Consider the following 16146-nt stretch of genomic DNA (forward strand, 5'->3'; position numbering starts at 1 on the left):
TCCATCTTCATATTTCTTACTTCGAGAACACAGATCAGTGACAAACTTCTGTGTAATTCAACCCAAAGAATTCCTTCCTTCCTTCCTTCCCTCCTTCCTTCCTTCCTTCCTTCCTTCCCTCCCTCCCTCCCTCCCTCCTTCCCTCCCTCCCTCCCTCCTTCCCTCCTTCTCTCCCTCCTTCCTTCCTTCCCTCCTTCCTTTCTTGCTTGCTTCCTTCCTTCCTTCCTTCTTTCCCTCCCTCCCTCCCTCCCTCCCTCCGTCCCTCCCTCCCCCCTTCCCTCCTTCCCTCCTTCCTTCATTTCTTCCTTCCTTCCTTCCTTCGAGATGGAGTCTCACTGTGTCACTCAGGGTAGAGTGCAGTGGTGTGATCTCAGCTCACTTCAATCTCTGCCTCCCGGGTTCAAGCAATTCTCATGCCTCACCCTCTGGAATAGCTGGGACTACAGGTGCGTACCAACACGCCTGGCTGATTTTTGTATTTTTAGGACAGACACTCTGTCACCCGGCCAAGAAATTCTTTATATTCCAAAATTACTTTGCACTCTGAAAGATACCAGCCTTCCTCATCTTCTCATAATCCTTCATGGAATCATCATTTCTGTAGAAATCTGTGTGTGAGCCGAGTATGGTGGCTCACTCCTGTAATCCCAACACTTTGGGAGGCCGAGGCAGGCGGATCATGAGGTCAAGAGATCGAGACCATCTGGCCAACATGGTAAAACCCCTTCTCTACTAAAAATTAACAAATTAGCTGGGTGTGGTGGTGCATGCCTGTAGTCTCAGCTACTCAGGAGGCTGAGGCAGGAGAATCACTTGAACCCGGGAGGTGGAGGTTGCAGTGAGCTGAGATTGTACCACTGCACTCCAGCCTGGGCAACAGAGCGAGACTCCATCTCAAAAAAAAAAAAAAAAAAAGAAAAAAAAGAGATCTGCCTGTGCCTTCTTTCTTCTTTCAGCTGCAGCAAACTTAGCTGCAACCCCCAGGAACACAACGAATGCACCAACAATATGAAACCTCAGACACCTGGCCAGAGGGCCGCTCATCTGAGGTTTCGTCAAAGCACCGGAAGCCACGGTAGTGGTTGTCCTTGATAGGTATGTCAGCCTCAACACCAGTGTCCTTCCTGCCTGGTGGAGAAATGGATCACTGTGTTATGTTTGTTAGAAGCAAGTCTCTAAGTCCAGCCCACTCAAGGGGAGAGGATACCCAAGAACATGAATAGCAGGAGGTAGGGTTTACCTGGAGACATTTCAGAAACCCTCTTCTACCACTGATTCCTATTTTATTGAGTATTTTTATCCAGGATTGGGGAATCAAACTTTGTTTCATGCTTTTCAGTATCAGTGGAAATTATGTTATTATTATTATTTTTTTTTTTGAGACAGAGTTTCGCTCTTGTTGCCTAGGCTGCAGTGCAGTGGCTCAATCTCAGCTCACTGCAACCTCTGCCTCTCGGGCTCAGGCTATTCTCCCACCTCAGCCTCCTGAGTAGCTGGGATAACAGGCATGCGTCACCATACCGGCTAATTTTGTATTTTTAGTAGAGATGGGGTTTCACTATGTTGGCCAGGCTGGTCTCGAACGCCTGACCTCAGGTGATCCACCCACCTCCGCCTTCCAAAGTTCTGGGATTACAGGCTTGAGCCACTGCGCCTGGCCCCTCAGATCTTTTAATGTAATAAAATATGTTAATAGGTTTTCTAATAGTGCACCATTCTTACATTTGTAGAGTAAACTCCATTTGGTCATGAATCTTTTAATGTTAATAGTTTTCTGTTTTGTTTTGTTTTTGTTTTTGTTTTGAGACGGAGTCTCGCTCTTGTCACCCAGGTTGGAGTGCAGTGGTATGCTCTCACCTCACTGCAACCTCTGCCTCCTAGGTTCAAGCTATCCTCCTGCCTCAGTCTCCCAAGTAGCTGGGATTACAGGTGCCTGTCACTACACCCGGCTAGTTTTTTGTTTTTTGTTTTTTTTTTGAGACAGAGTCTCGCTCTGTCACCCAGGCTGGAGTGCAGTGGCCCAGTCTCGGCTCACTGCAAGCTCCGCCTCCCAGGTTCACACCATTCTCCTGCCTCAGCCTCCCAAGTAGCTGGGACTACAGGCATCTGCCACCATGCCCAGCTAATTGTTTTTTGTATTTTTAGTAGAGACGGGGGTTTGCCATGTTGGCTGGGCTGGTCTCAAACTCCTGACCTCAGGACACCCACTCACCTCGGCCTCCCAAAGTGCTGGGATTACAGGCATGAGCCACCGCGCCTGGCCCCTCAGATCTTTTACTGTAGTAAAATACGTAATAGGTTTTCTAATACTGCACCATTCTTACATTCGTAAACTCCATTTGGTCATGAATCTTTTCATGTTAATGGTTGTTTTTTTTTGTTTTGTTTTTGTTTTTGTTTTGAGACAGAGTCTCGCTCTGTCACCCAGGTTGGAGTGCAGTGGTGTGATCTCGGCTCACTGCAACCTCTGCCTCCCAGGTTCAAGCGATTCTGCCGCCTGACCCTCCCAAGTAACTGGGATTACATGCACCTGTCACCACACCTGGCTAGTGTTTTGTATTTTTAGTAGAGACGGGGTTTTGCCACGTTGGCCATGGAACTCCTGATCTCAAGCGATCCGTCTGCCTCAGCCTCCCAAAGTGCTGGGATTACAGGCATGAGCCATAATGCCTGGCGTGTTAATGGTTTCTTTTTTGTTTTGTTTGTTTTTTTTGGAGACAGTCTCTCTGTCGCCTAGGCTGGAATGCAGCAGTGATGCAATCTCTGCTCACTGTGACCTCTGCTGCTGGGATTTAAGTGATTCTCCTGCCTCAGCCTCCTGAGTAGCTAAGACTACAGGTGCATAGCACCATACCCGACTAATTTTTTTTTTTTTTTTTGAGATGGAGTCTCACTCTGGTGCAGTGTCACAATCTCGGCTCACTGCAACCTCCGCCTACCGGATTCAAGTGATTCTCCTGCCCCAGCCTCCCGAGTAGCTGGGATTACAAGCGCTTGCCACCATGCCTGGCTAATTTTTGTATTTGTAGTAGATATAGGGTTTCACCATGTTGGCCAGGCTGGTCTCGAACTCCTGACCTCAGGTGATCCGCCCACCTTGGCCTCCCAAAGTGCTGGAATTACAGGCGTGAGCCCCCTAACCTGGCCAATTTTTTTGTATTTTTTAGTAGGGATGGGGTTTTGCCATGTTGGCCAGGCTGGTCTCGAACTCCTGACCTCAGGTGATCTGCCTGCCTCAGCCTCCCAAAGTGCTGGTGGCTCACAGGCGTGAGCCACCATGCCCAGCCCTGTTAATTTTTTTGTTTGTTTGTTTTGGTAGTGACGGAGTCTCACTCTGTCACCCAGGCTGGAGTACACTTGTGCAATCTCAGCTCACTGCAACCTCTGCCTCCTGGATTCTAGCAATTCTCCTGCCTCTGCCTCCCTAGTAGCTGGGACTACAGGCACATGCTGCCACGCCCAGCTACTTTTTTGTATTTTATTAGAGACAGTGTTTCACCATGTTGCCCAGGCTGGTCATGAACTCCTGAGCTCAGGCAATCCACCTGCCTTGGCCTCCCAAAATGCTGGGATTATAGGCATGAGCTACAGTGCCTGGCCCCTGTTAATAGTTTTTAATGGTTCTGTTTGCTAGTGTTAGGATTTTTGTATTCATTAGTGAAGCTGGACTGTAGTTGTGTGTGTGCGTGTGTCATCTTTGGTCAGGTGTTATCAATGTATTTTTTTGTTAAATTTAGAATTTTTTCTTTTCTGTGCTCTGGAACAATTGAATAGTATTGGAGTACCCACTCTGCCTGTCTAGTAGAAGTCCCTGTGATTGTCAGTGCCTGGTGCTTGTGGAGGGTAGCTCTTTGACACCTTTTCTTTCTTTCTCTTTCTTTCTTTTTCTTTCTTTCTTTCTTTCTTTTTTCTTTCTTTCTTTTTCTTTCGTCTCTCTTTTCCTTTCTTTCTTTCTTTTCTTTCTTTCTCTCTCTTTCTTTCTTCCTTTCCTTTCCTTTCCTTTCCCTTCCTTTCCTTTCCTTCCTTTTTTTTTTTTTTGAGATGGAGTCTCACTCTGTCGCCCAGGCTGGAGTGCAGTGGTGTGATCTTGGCTCACTGCAACCTCTGCCTCCTGAGTTGAAGCGATTCTCCTGCCTCAGCTTCCTGAGTAGCTGGGATTACAGGCACGCACCACTAATTTTTGTATTTTCAGTAGAGACAGGATTTGGCCATGTTGACCAGGCTGGTCTTGAACTCCTGACCTCAGGTGATCTGCCTGTCTCAGCCTCCCAAAGTGCTGGGATTACAGGTGTGAGCCACTGTGCCTGGCCTGGCAGCCTTTTCTTTTTCCTTATGGAAATTATTCTATTTAGAGTTGATCATTCTTTTAGTTTCCTATGTTCTTCTAAAAGACTATGCAAATAGTATGCTTAATGTTTATTTCTGTGTCTTTGGTTTTAAGAGTAAATTCTAGTTAACACGACCTTCAGAAACTCCTGGAAGCATTTGAGATGCAGTGGGGTGGAACAAGGAAAAACGTCATTAGACATCAATGTCAGTTTGTGGAGGCCTCAGTCCTGTTGGCCTTGACAGACTTGGTGACTTAGGACCACGCTGACTAGGGTTCCTTCAAGGCCCTAAACTGATGTCCTGTGTCCTGCTAACAGTGGACAGAAGGTTCCATTCCCCTCTTCTTTGGGACAGCATTGCAAATTTTGCTGCCAGGCAGGTCCCTGGGGCTTTTCTTGGGCAGCTGTCCCCCTATCCCTTTGGCCTTCACCCTCATTCCATGGCTTGGCTTTCTATTGATCCTACACTGAAGTTTCCCTAAATTGTGGCGTGGTCAACGTGGGGTCTTAGTTCTGTTCGGTAATAACTGCTTTGTTTTACTTAACAGGGAAGAGAGGACATGAACACCTAGAAAATGCAGATGAACCCCCCTGGGGGGTGGTGGGGTCCCCAGAAGGGTGGAGTTAGGGAAAGAGAAGACTAAGGCCGCTGGGGAGGGAATGGGGGCCAGGGAGCAGGAGTCCAAAGGTGGCATTTGCTTGCCCCAGTTATTTTCTTGGCCAGCAAGGAGGCCTTTAGAAAGGAGGCTGGGCACGGTGGCTCACGCCTGTAATCCCAGCACTTTGGGAGGCCGAGGCAGGTGGATCACGAGGTCAGGAGATCTGGCCAACATGGTGAAACTCCGTCTCTACTAAAATACAAAACATTAGCCAGGCATGGTGGCGCACGCCTGTAGTCCAAGCTGCTTGGGAGACTGAGACAGGGGGATCGCTTGAACCCAGAAGGCGAAGGTTGCAGTGAGCTGAGATGGCACCCCTGTACTCCTCAGCCTGGGTGACAGACCAAGACTCCGTCTCAAAAAAAAAAAAAAAAAAAAAAAGGAGGGTGCAGTTCTGCAGTTGAGCCACGAGGTGGCTCATGCCTGCCTAGCAGTTTCTCCAGGAGAAGAAAAGCCTGAAGCGGGTGGGATGGGCAGGAACTGCCAGGATTCCTAGGGCTTCACCTCCCGGTGTTCTGTTATAGTCTGCCAGTAGACATTAGAATGGAGTTTCATTACATTGATGTGTGAGATTGGAGGTGCCGTTTTTATAGCCCTCGAAGGACTTGGGGCTGTTCTCTTTTGCGGAGCCTGTCTCTGGATGTTGTGCTGTGCGCATCTCTCGACAGGTCCACTGTCCCACGAGCAGAAGCTGTCACAAAGCTTGGAAATTGCCTTGGCATCCACCCTTGGCTCCATGCCCTCCTTCACGGCACGGCTGACCAGGGGACAGCTCCAGCACCTTGGCACAAGAGGGAGCAGCACTTCCTGGAGGCCTGGCACCGGCTCGGGTAACATGGGCCCCGCCATCTCCTTGGAGCCTTGGAATGGGTGGTCTGTTTTCTGTGTCTGGATGCTGGGCCAAGTCCCTGGGGGCTCTGTGGACCTGCCTGGCCAGCCTCCCCTTTCAGTTCCAACACCCAGCCTGGGAGAGAACCTGTTCTCCTGCCTTTTCCAGGGGTAGTTGAGGGGCTGCCTATGAACTTAAACTCCTCACAAGAAAAGCTTTCTTTAGTCAATCCTTAGTAATTCTGTGGATATAGGGGTTGGCCACCCTCTGCTGTGTTTCCTTGTGAGATCTAATGTTATTTTCTCCTGAGGATTTTTGTTTCTCTTTTTTTTGTTGTTATTTATTTATTTATTTATTGAGGCTGCGTCTTGCTCTGTTGCCCAGGATGGAGTGGCACAGTCTCAGCTCACTGCAACCTCCGCCTCCTGGATTCAAGCTATTCTGCTGCCTCAGCCTCCTGAGTAACTGGGATTACAGGCGCCCACCACCCTGGCTAATTTTTTGTATTTTTAGTAGAGACGGGATTTCACCATGTTGTCCAGGCTGGTCTCGAGCTCCTGACCTTGTGATTCGCCCTCCTCAGCCTCGCAAAGCTCTGGGATACAGGAGTGAGCCACCGCGCCTGGCCTTTTTTGTTATTTTTTCTCATCTAGTCTGTCTCCAATCTGACATCCAGGGCACTTTATGTAAATGTAAAGAGAGGTTTGGTTGGGTTTGTTGTCCTCATCCCTTCAGATTAACACTTCCATCAGTGTCTTAGAAAGAGCAGTGGCAGCTTTTGGGCCAATTTTGCCTAAAATGAACCTTGGCCCCTACTGTATGCCAGAATCTATTAGGATACAAAGCAAGAGAAACTGATTGCAGCACGAGGCATTTTTTATGAGATGGAGCCCATGCAACGCCTTCTCTCTTGGCTTTTAGGCTGTTTTGCTGCTTTTCTCCTATCTTCGGTGGTCCCTCTTCAGTTTCCATTGCCAATTGCTTTCTCTACCAGCTCTGGCTCTGGACTCTCTAATCTCAATACTCTCTGTTACCCAAGTGAGAACCCACGTCTCTGGCGACTGCCCATGTTTCCCTGTAGCTTCTGCCTCTCCCTGGAACTAATCCTGCCACCCTGACAGCACTCAGCATCCTCTCTCTTTTTTCTTTTTTTAAGATGGAGTCTTGCTCCTGTTGTCCAGCCTGGAGTGCAATGGCGCAATTTCAGCTTACTGCAGCTTCCGCCTCCTGGGTTCAAGTGATTGTCCTGCCTCAGCCTCCCAAGTAGCTGGAATTACAGGGGCCCACCACCACGCCTAGCTAATTTTTGTATTTTTAGTAGAGATGGGGTTTCACCATGTTGGCCAGGCTGGTTTCGAACTCCTGACCTCAGGTGATCCACCCGCCTCGGCCTCCCAGAGTGCTGGGAATACAGGCGTGAGCCATCGTGCCTGGCCCCAGCATCCTCTCTCAAGGAAACATTCAGACTCTGCACTGCTCACATCTGCCCTCCAGAGCTTTTCCCCCTCACTGTCCCCTTCGTCCCACCTGGGTAAGGGCAGCATCTTCTGTCTTGTAGTGAAGCTTCTAACACAGAAGTCATTCTCCATTTCCTTCAGTGTCCCCATCCTGATATTCTGTTCATTATCAGGTCCTATCCATCCTCCCCCAAGGTAGACCTCAGGTTAGTCCCCTGCTCCCCTTCCTTGGCCCCTGCCCTGGCCGCAGCTCCCGCTGCCTCACCCCAGACTCCTGCAGTAGCTCCTGCTGGTATCCCCCATCCTTGCCTCACTGTGGCTCGTCATCCTCACAGCAGTCGGATCTTTTTATCATGTCAGCCCATCCCTGTGTTCCACTCCTTCAAATCCTTCCATGGCATCCCCTGAACTTAGGATAAAACCTCAACTCCTGCTCCCTCTGAGGTCCTGCCTGCTGGAGCCCCCATGTCTCCTCCTCTGCAGTCTTATCTGAAGCCCACTCTCACTGTGTCTTTTTTTTTTTTTTGAGACAGAGTCTTGCTCTGTTTCACTCCGTTGCCCGGGCTAGAGTACAATGGTGCAATCTCGGCTCACTGCAACCTCCACCTCCACCTCCTGGGTTCAAGCAATCCTCCTGTCTCAGCCCCCACTAGTAGCTGGGATTATAGGCATACACCACCAAGCCCAGCTAGTTTTTTTTTTTTGTTTTTTTTTTTTTTGTATATTTAGTAAAGACAGTGCTTGGCCATGTTGGCCAGGTTGGTCTCAAACTCCTGACCTCAGGTGTTCCACTTGCCTCAGCTTCCCAAAGTGCTGGGATTACAGGTATGAGCCACTGCACCCAGCCTCACTATGTCTTTTTCTTTTCTTTTCTTTCTTTCTTTCTTTCTTTTTTTTTTTTTTTTTTTGAGACAGAGTCTTACTCTGTCGCCCAGGCTGGAGTACGGTGGCATGATCTCGGCTCACTGCAACCTCTTCCTCCCTGGTTCAAGCAATTCTCCTGTCTCAGCCTCCTAAGTAGCTGGGACTACAGGCGCCCATCAGCATGCCTGGCTAATTTTTGTATTTTTAGTAGAGACGGGGTTTAACCATGTTGGTCAGGCTGGTCTCGAACTCCTGACCTCAGGTGATCCATCCGTCTCGGCCTCCCAAAATGCTGGGATTACAGGCGCGAGCCACCGTGCCTGACCACTGTCTTTTTCTTTAATGGATAGTCTGTTCTTTGTGCTTGTTCTCCTTTCATTCTTCGTGGCTGGCTCCTTTTTATTCTCACAGCTCTTCCTACAGGAGGCCATGTTAGCCCACCCTGTTCAAAGCAAGTCCTCTTTTTTATCCTGTCACTTAATCACCTCAGTTTGCAGTTATATACTTGGGTTTCCAGTCTGCCCAGGGCACAATAATTGTCTTTTCATTGATGATTTTTTTTTCCTGTCACTGAAACTGCCCCTGGGGCTCTGGGCCTCTGAGACCTTTTAATGGGACTTCTGGTCGGTGCTGGGGGGAATTGGGGCCCTCGCATGCTTCTGTGGTGTTGGGGCAGGTATGGTTTTTAAAACTCTGATGAAAAATAAATTCTCATCATGCACTGTGGGTCAGGCAGGTCTCTGAAGCCTCTAGCAGAGCCTGTATGAAAGGGGCACTACTGAAAAGCAGTCAGCTCTTTCCTCCTACTTCCTCCCCTCCCTTCTTTCCCCGCTCTCCCCACCTTCATTCCTCCCTTGCTTCTCTCTCCCTCCTTCCTTTCCCTGTAGAGGTTCAACTTTCCACTCACTGGGGAATTCTTGGCTTGTGTGCATAGGAGAGGTACCCGGTACTTTTATGTTGCTTAATGTTTGGCCCAAAGAAAACACCCACAGCCAGGCCACTCTTTCCTGGCTACAGTTCTCAGGGATGTGGAGGCAGGAACACTTCAGTTCCTGCTCCCCCGTGTAGGGCACCCCTGCCCTCCCTTCTTTGGTGCCTGGTGCCTGAGTGTCGATGTCAGGTCCATTCATCACATGTGGATGGAGCACTTGCCCTGTGAGGTGCTGTGCCAGGTCCTGAGGCCAGATGAGAAACATGGACATAGTCCTGACCCTCAGGGCCTGCAAAGCCTGGGGAGGAAGCAGGCATCCTACCTTGGAGGCTGAGAAGGGCTAGTGGGCTCTGAAAGCACAGGAAAGGGGCAGTCTGGGGTGGCTTCCTGGAATGAGCGTAGTCTGAGCGAGGTCTCCAGATAAGGACATTCTAGGCAAAGAGAACAGCAAGCACAAAGTGAGGGTGCCAGCAGCGCAGAGTGTGCAGAGAAGTGATTGGAAGCTGCTGGACTCTAAAAGTTGAGACTGGTGTGAAGAGAGGTGAGGAGGCTGGGTGGGCCGTGCAGGGAGTCTTGACTGTCCCAAAAGATGGGAAGCCCCTAAAAGGTAGAAAGCAGAGGCATGGGGTGGTCAAGTTACATAGGTGGGTCATTGGAGGCAGCTTTCAGGACAGATTGAGAGGACAAGCCTGGAGCAGAGTGAATAAGTTAGGAAGAGATGCATTGAGCGGCCTGGATTATGGTGATGAAATGGACAGAGAGAAGGGGGTTTAAGAAACATTTCTGAAGCAAATTGGTTTGAGGTTCCTTTGGGGTCCTCCAGAGAGTAGTGGCTAGGAATGGAGACATGGACCGCAAGGAAGACAGGCAAGCCCATCCCCTGTCACTCTCCAGAGGGACCACGAGGGAAGGAAGAGCCATGGGTGCAGCCTGGTAGGGCATGGCCAGAGCTGCTCACTGTGACCCTCATTCAAGGATACCCTGCAGGAGTTGCGGAAGGAGGGAGAGCCTTCCCAGAGGGCCAGAGCAGCACAGGAGCGGGATTGAGGAGTCAGGAGCAGGGCTGCCAGTAGCAGTGAGGGGTCAGCAGGCTGCAGGGCTGAAGGGAGCAGGAGCCAGGTCCCAGTGGCAGGTGCGCTGCAGCCCTCAGCCCTGTCTCTGCTGACCTCCCTTCTCACACTTCCCCATCCTTGGTACACTGGACTACGTGCTGCTTTTCCTTTTGTTTTTTTTGTTTTTTTTTTTTCCCTTTTTTGTAGAGACAGGATCTCACTATGTTGCCCTGGCTGGTCTCGAACTACTGGCTTCAAGTGATCCTCCTGCCTCAACCTCCCAAAATGCTGGGATTACAGGCGTGAGCCACCCCACTGGCCTGTGTTTTCCTTCTCTTGTCTCCTCTCACATTTCTTGCAGTTTATCTTGTCAGAGTGAGCTGTGCCTTGCTCCAGCCTTGGCCACCTATTGTGGGGGAAAGTATACTTTGCTAGGAGACCAGGAGAAAGGGCCCAGTACTGCCTGCTGCCCTCAGAAGCCAACTCTTCTCAAGCATTTGTAGAGGCACTGAGATTTGGTCAAAGATGATAGAGAAGAGGCCTCCCAAGTTCCTGGGCTCCCTCTCCCGCTTCCACTCCCCTCCCCGATCAGCCTGGGGTGGGCTTGGGAGGGATGAAGCCAGATGCTGCAGCTGCACGGTGGGAAGGCTCTGCCTCTCAGAGCAGCATGGACCACGGAGCAGCTTTCCTAACCCTGGCCTGTTTTCCTTCCTGATTTACCAGAGCAGCCTGGGAGCATCCCAGGCCCCGAGTGTGCCTCCTGCAAAAGAGTGTTTTCTCCCTACTTCAAAAAGGAGCCGGTGTACCAGCTGCCCTGTGGCCACCTCCTATGCCGACCCTGCCTGGGTGAGAAGCAACGCTCCCTGCCCATGACGTGCACAGCCTGCCAGCGGCTGGTTGCTAGCCAGGACGTGCTACGGGTCCACTTCTGAGTGACTGGCCTCCACTGGAGGAGACCCATCGCTGGGAGGAGCTGAGGGGGAACAGGAGCAGGGCCACCGCACCCCTGAGGTCTGGCCAGGCCCCAGGCACAGAGCTGCCTGCTCCCTCCCGGGGCTCTTCTTCATCACCTCACAGTGTAGCACACTGCTTCTGCGCTGGTGGCAATAGGGCAACAAAGCCATAGGCCGGAGGGCGGGGGGATGTCCCTGCCTTCCCGCCACTCCCCCTGCCTGAGCCCAGGGCCTGCTGGAGCCACCCTAGGCAGGAAGATGCCTGCTGAGGGCCCCCTATGCAGTTCGCATACCCCCCTATCCAGCAGGGCACTGTGGGTGGCTCACCCTAGATTGTGGCCGAGATCTCAGGAGTCTCTGCCTTCAGGGTCACCAAAAGTGGACCTTGGGGGCAGTGGTGGTGTCTGTGGAACGCATGACTCAGCCCCCCAACTGGCAGCCTTAATAAAGCGATGGTTGACGTCTGCTGTGGGCTTCCTCCTGGTGGACTGCCCATCTGTGTCGTCACACTCCTGTCACCCACCTACACCTACACAAGTGGAGCTCACAGGGTAGCTGTGTGCAGTCACTGTAGCCCGCCAGGCTGTCATTCCTGTCGACGGCCTGAATGGACACAAACTGGAATTTTCAGATCTGTCCCCTGCGTGGGGACTCAGAACCCAGGTCTGCAGGTGGGCATACGTGGTGGGAGGGTGAATGGCTCCCTCTGGCCAGTGCCAGCCATGCTCAGCTGGCTCCTGAAACCGCTCCCTGAGGGGGAGCTCAGCATTTCTGTGTGCGGCCGGTTTCAGGAAAAATACTTGTTTATAAGCTGCATCCTTTTTTCAGCCCAACATTTAACTTTATGGAGTCCCAAAGGGAAAATATATCCATATCCCTACGACTTGGTACTCTTACCAGATTCCAGCCACTAGAAGAACCTCAGTGAGAAAACATACCCGCCTTTCCCTGTTCCCTTCTAAGCACGTTTGGGAAGGAGCTGCCTAGGGATGCTTTGTCAAGCTATATTTTACCCTTGAGCTTAGCCGCAGGTCCTGTGAACAGGCTGTGGCTGCACTGCGCTTTCTTTTCCTTTAGGCTGTCCAGGGCTCTAGTCCACACCCAAGACTTTAGAGATCTGGGTTTGGGGTTAGGTTGCTTTTTTTTTTTTTTTCAATTGAGACAGGTTCAGTCTCTGTTGCCCAAGCTTGAGGGCAGTGGTGCAATCATAACTCATTGCAGCCTTGAACTCCTGGGCTTAAGGAATCCTCCCACCTCAGCCTCAGGTAGCAGGAACTATAGGCATGTACCACCATGCCCAGCTAATTTTCTTATTTTTTGTAGAGACAGGGTCTTGCTATGTTGTCCAGACTGGTCTCAAACTCGTGGGCTCAAGCGATCCTCCCAAAGTGCTGAGATTGCAGGTATGAGCCACTTTACCTAGACAAACCTGTATTTTTTTTTTAGTTCCTACATCACTTGTCCACAAAGATGGCTTCAGAGAGGTGGTCACATGCTCCCCTCTGCTTCCCATTGGCACTGGCCTTGATGCAGCCCTCACATGAGATTTGAGGGTCTGCATGAATGGCCTGTGCCGCCCTGGCTGTCGAGGCTCCTGTGTGCCCCTGGCTTTCTGGGTTTGTGCCTCTCCAGAATCTTGCCTTACCCTCTGGTGTGCTTGTGTTCTTAGAAAAGCCCCAGCATGGCTGGGCACGGTGGCTCATGCCTATAATCCCAGCACTTTGGGAGGCCAAGGTGGGTGGATCACTTGAGGTCAGGAGTTCGAGACCAGCCTGGCCAACATGACAAAACCCCATCTCTACTAAAAATACAAAAATTAGCTGGGCATGGTGGTGTGTGCCTGTAATCCCAGCTGCTCGGGGGGCTGAGGCATGAGAATCGCTTGAACCCAGGAGGCAGAGGTTGCAGTGAGCTGAGATGGTGCCACTGCACTCCAGCGTGGATGACAGAGTGAGACTCCTTCTCAAAAAAAAGAAAAAAGCCCCAGCATGTAGCAAAAGCATTTCTTGGTGAGTGTGGGGGCTGGTGATTCCCACCTTCCACCTGTCATGGTCTCAGGGAACAGCCTACTTCCCACCAGCATCTTGACACCTACAGTGTACTCTGGCTGCTGGGAACCCATCTCTCTTGGAGAAATCCTGTCCACCCAACCCCAAGAGCCCTAGCGTGCAGTCAGTGTCAGCACAGCGCTCCCAGATGAGGGCCGGACTGCCTCCCCTTAAACAGCTGTGTTGGAGGTACTGCCCAGACCGCCTGCAGGGCCCCGGGGATCTGCATTTCTAACAGGCTCCTGCCCCCAAGACTGGTCTGGTGGAAAACCCAGCCTGGGAGCCCCTGGAATGGCAGGCCCTGTCCTAGATACAGGTGGAGCCATGCCCAGGAGTTACATTCGTTTTTCTTATTTGAAAGACTTCCCCCAAAAGGAAGTGGTCTTTTCACTACCCTTGCCAGAAACATGTCCCCTAGAAAATGGGAATAAAATTTCTTTTGCTGTCACCTGGCTCTGTAGGCAGTGTATTTCTCACTAGAGCCTGGACCCAGGCACAGAACAGCTGTAAACATGCAGAGTTTAGGTCCACAGACGGAGAAGACTCAGGATCCCAGAGCCTTGCTGTGGCCCTGCTGCCCTCCAGGGACCTTCCACCCCCTCCATGACCACAGGGTCCGCGGGCACATGTCTCTTCCCCTTCCTGTGACATTGACTTGATGGCCCTCTGAACGCTGGTCAGGGCCATGGTACCCCTGTGGTTTGGTGGGGGCAAAGGGGCCCAGGCAGCACCAGTCTCCAAATCTCCCAAGGTGCAAAGGTCTACCCTGTGACTCTGCCTGTGGCCATTCTCTGTCCTCACTTGCAGTGGCTGGCTCTCCAGTTGCCCTTCCAGCCCCTGAGTAGGTGGAAGAGAGGCTGGCGTCAGAAAAGAAGTAGATGAACCAAATGGCCAGGAAGAAGAACAGCTGCTCACAACGTTCCATCTTCCTGCAGCTGGGCTGCGAGGCCCCGGAGCATCTGGGGCATGGGGCTTAGTAGCTTCTCCCAGCCCCACACCTGCCTGGCTTCCCCGCTAGCCCTCCAGCTTGAGGCCTCCCAGTGGCTGGGCACTTTTCCATTCCCCAGGAGATGGGCCTTCTGACGCTGGGTTGCTGTAAGTAGGTCTGCAGACAAAGAGTTCTGCCCTGGAGGAAACCGCTTTGCCTGCCTGGCCACCTGCCTGTGGTATTGTGACATTGTGAGGCTGGGCTGGCTGCCATTGTGATGGCCACTGGGGTGGGAAGTTGCTTCAGGCTGGTTTCTCCCCCAGGGCTCCTGTGGGCCTTTGTTGAGCAGGTCCTGGCTTCAGAGCTGGCCCCTCCCCGGGGTAGGCCTGCTGTCACCTCACCTGGCCGCTCAGCGTGCTTGCCAGTGCAGGGTCTTTCCTTACAGTTCTGAATTGGAAGGGGCGTGGCTGGGTTGGAAATTAGTGAAAACTGCACTGTCCAGTAGAGTAGCCCCTAGCCACAGTGGCTATTCAATTAAAAGTAAATGAAATTTTAAACTCAGTTCATTACTCACACCGCCCACAGTTAAAGTGCTTGATAGTCATATGAGGTTAGTGGCTACTGGGTTTCAGCCATAATCCCAAAAGACACAGTCCCAAAAGCCATAACCCTGAATGTTGAAATCCCTAAAGATCAAAATCCCTAAAGTATAAAATCCCTGATGTCTAATTGAATCCCAAACCATAAATGACAGATTTGTAATTAGGTACAATCAAGTCTTCTTACATTTGAACTTTTGAGATTGTGATGTTTAGGATTTCAGCCTTCAGGGATTTTGATCTTTTGGGATTTCAACATTCAGGATTATGGTGATTGGGATCCTGTTTTGGGGGTTAGGATCAGCACAGGTGGGTCCTATATTGGACAACACAGATATAGACCATTTCCACCATCACCAAAAGTTCTGGACAGTGCTGGGTCAAAATAAGAGCTTGTTCCCCTTCCCTGTTATGAACTGTCACCTGAGAGAGGAGGAAAGCCCCCCCCCTCCATGGGGGCAGGAGAACAGAACAATGGGGTACAAAATCAGACAGTTTTTGTTTTCAGTTTTCAGTACATTGAAATGTACCCCATTTCAGGCACCTCTCTGCAAGGGAGGGCGTGCATTACAGCTGCTGGGTGAGAGCTCCACCTGGCTGTAATGCACGCCCTCCCTTGCAGAGAGGTGCCTGAAATGGCTCTGTCTGTGCCAAGAGGTGTGACAAGATCTCCAGCGTGACACGGGACTAAGGGGAGGACATAGGAAGAAGACTTGGAATGGTCAAGTTTATTCCATCAGGGTTTTCACCAATAATAGGATAATGCTACCCTTAACCCAGCTACCAAGTGACAACCACACAAACATCTTGATGTTTTCCCTTCCAATGTTTTTCTGTAAAGAAAAAAATATTTATAGGTATATAGTGTGTGAGGCTGTTGCCTGCTATTTCTAACACTATCTCATGGACATTTGCCTTTGTCATTAGATACTCTTCTATAAAGCTCATTTGTAGGCCGGGCGCGGGGGCTCATGCCTGTAATCCCAGCACTTTGGGTGGCCAAGGCAGGCGGATCACCTGAGGTCAGGAGTTCGAGACCAGCCTGGCTAACATGATGAAACCCAGTCTCTACTAAAAATACAAAAATTAGCCGGCGTGGCGGTGGGTGCCTGTAATCCCAGCTACTCAGGAAGCTGAAGTGGGAGAATCACTTGAACCCAGGAGACAGAGGTTGCAGTAAGCCAAGATGGCACCACTGTACTTCAGCCTGGGTGACAGAGCAAAACTCCGTCTAAAACAAACAAATTCAGATTCAGTAAGGAAAAAGACTGATGGATGTGACTGCCTTAAAAAAAAATCCGCTGTGCATAGTGGCTTACACCTGTACTTCCAGCTCTTTGGGAGGCCAAGGAGGGAGGATCACTTGAGCCTAGGAGTTTGAGACTAGCCTGGGCAACACAGGGAGACCCTGTCTCTACAAAAAATACAAAAATTAGCTGGGCATGGTGGTGCGTGCCTGTAGTCCCAGCCACTCAGGAGGCCGAGGCAGGAGAACCGC

At 50.9% G+C, this 16146-nt stretch overlaps 1 protein-coding gene across 4 annotated transcripts in view; it reads left to right on the forward strand.

Annotated features, from left to right (window-relative positions):
• Positions 1-11540, forward strand: part of UBOX5 (U-box domain containing 5) — a 54305-nt gene extending 42765 nt beyond the window's left edge. For 2 of the 4 annotated variants that reach the window (XM_005568478.5, XM_065522852.2), the window contains exons 4-5: positions 5656-5817; positions 10844-11540. In XM_005568478.5, the coding sequence (XP_005568535.2) occupies positions 5656-5817; positions 10844-11052 (371 nt within the window). In that variant the 3' untranslated portion in view covers positions 11053-11540. The remainder of the gene's footprint in view (positions 1-5655; positions 5818-10843) is intronic. The other 2 variants (XM_005568482.5, XM_005568483.5) reach the window with 2 other exon arrangements.
• Positions 11541-16146: the final 4606 nt, after the last annotated feature.

Source organism: Macaca fascicularis, chromosome 10 (assembly GCF_037993035.2).
Source record: "Macaca fascicularis isolate 582-1 chromosome 10, T2T-MFA8v1.1".
Taxonomy (NCBI): domain Eukaryota; kingdom Metazoa; phylum Chordata; class Mammalia; order Primates; family Cercopithecidae; genus Macaca; species Macaca fascicularis.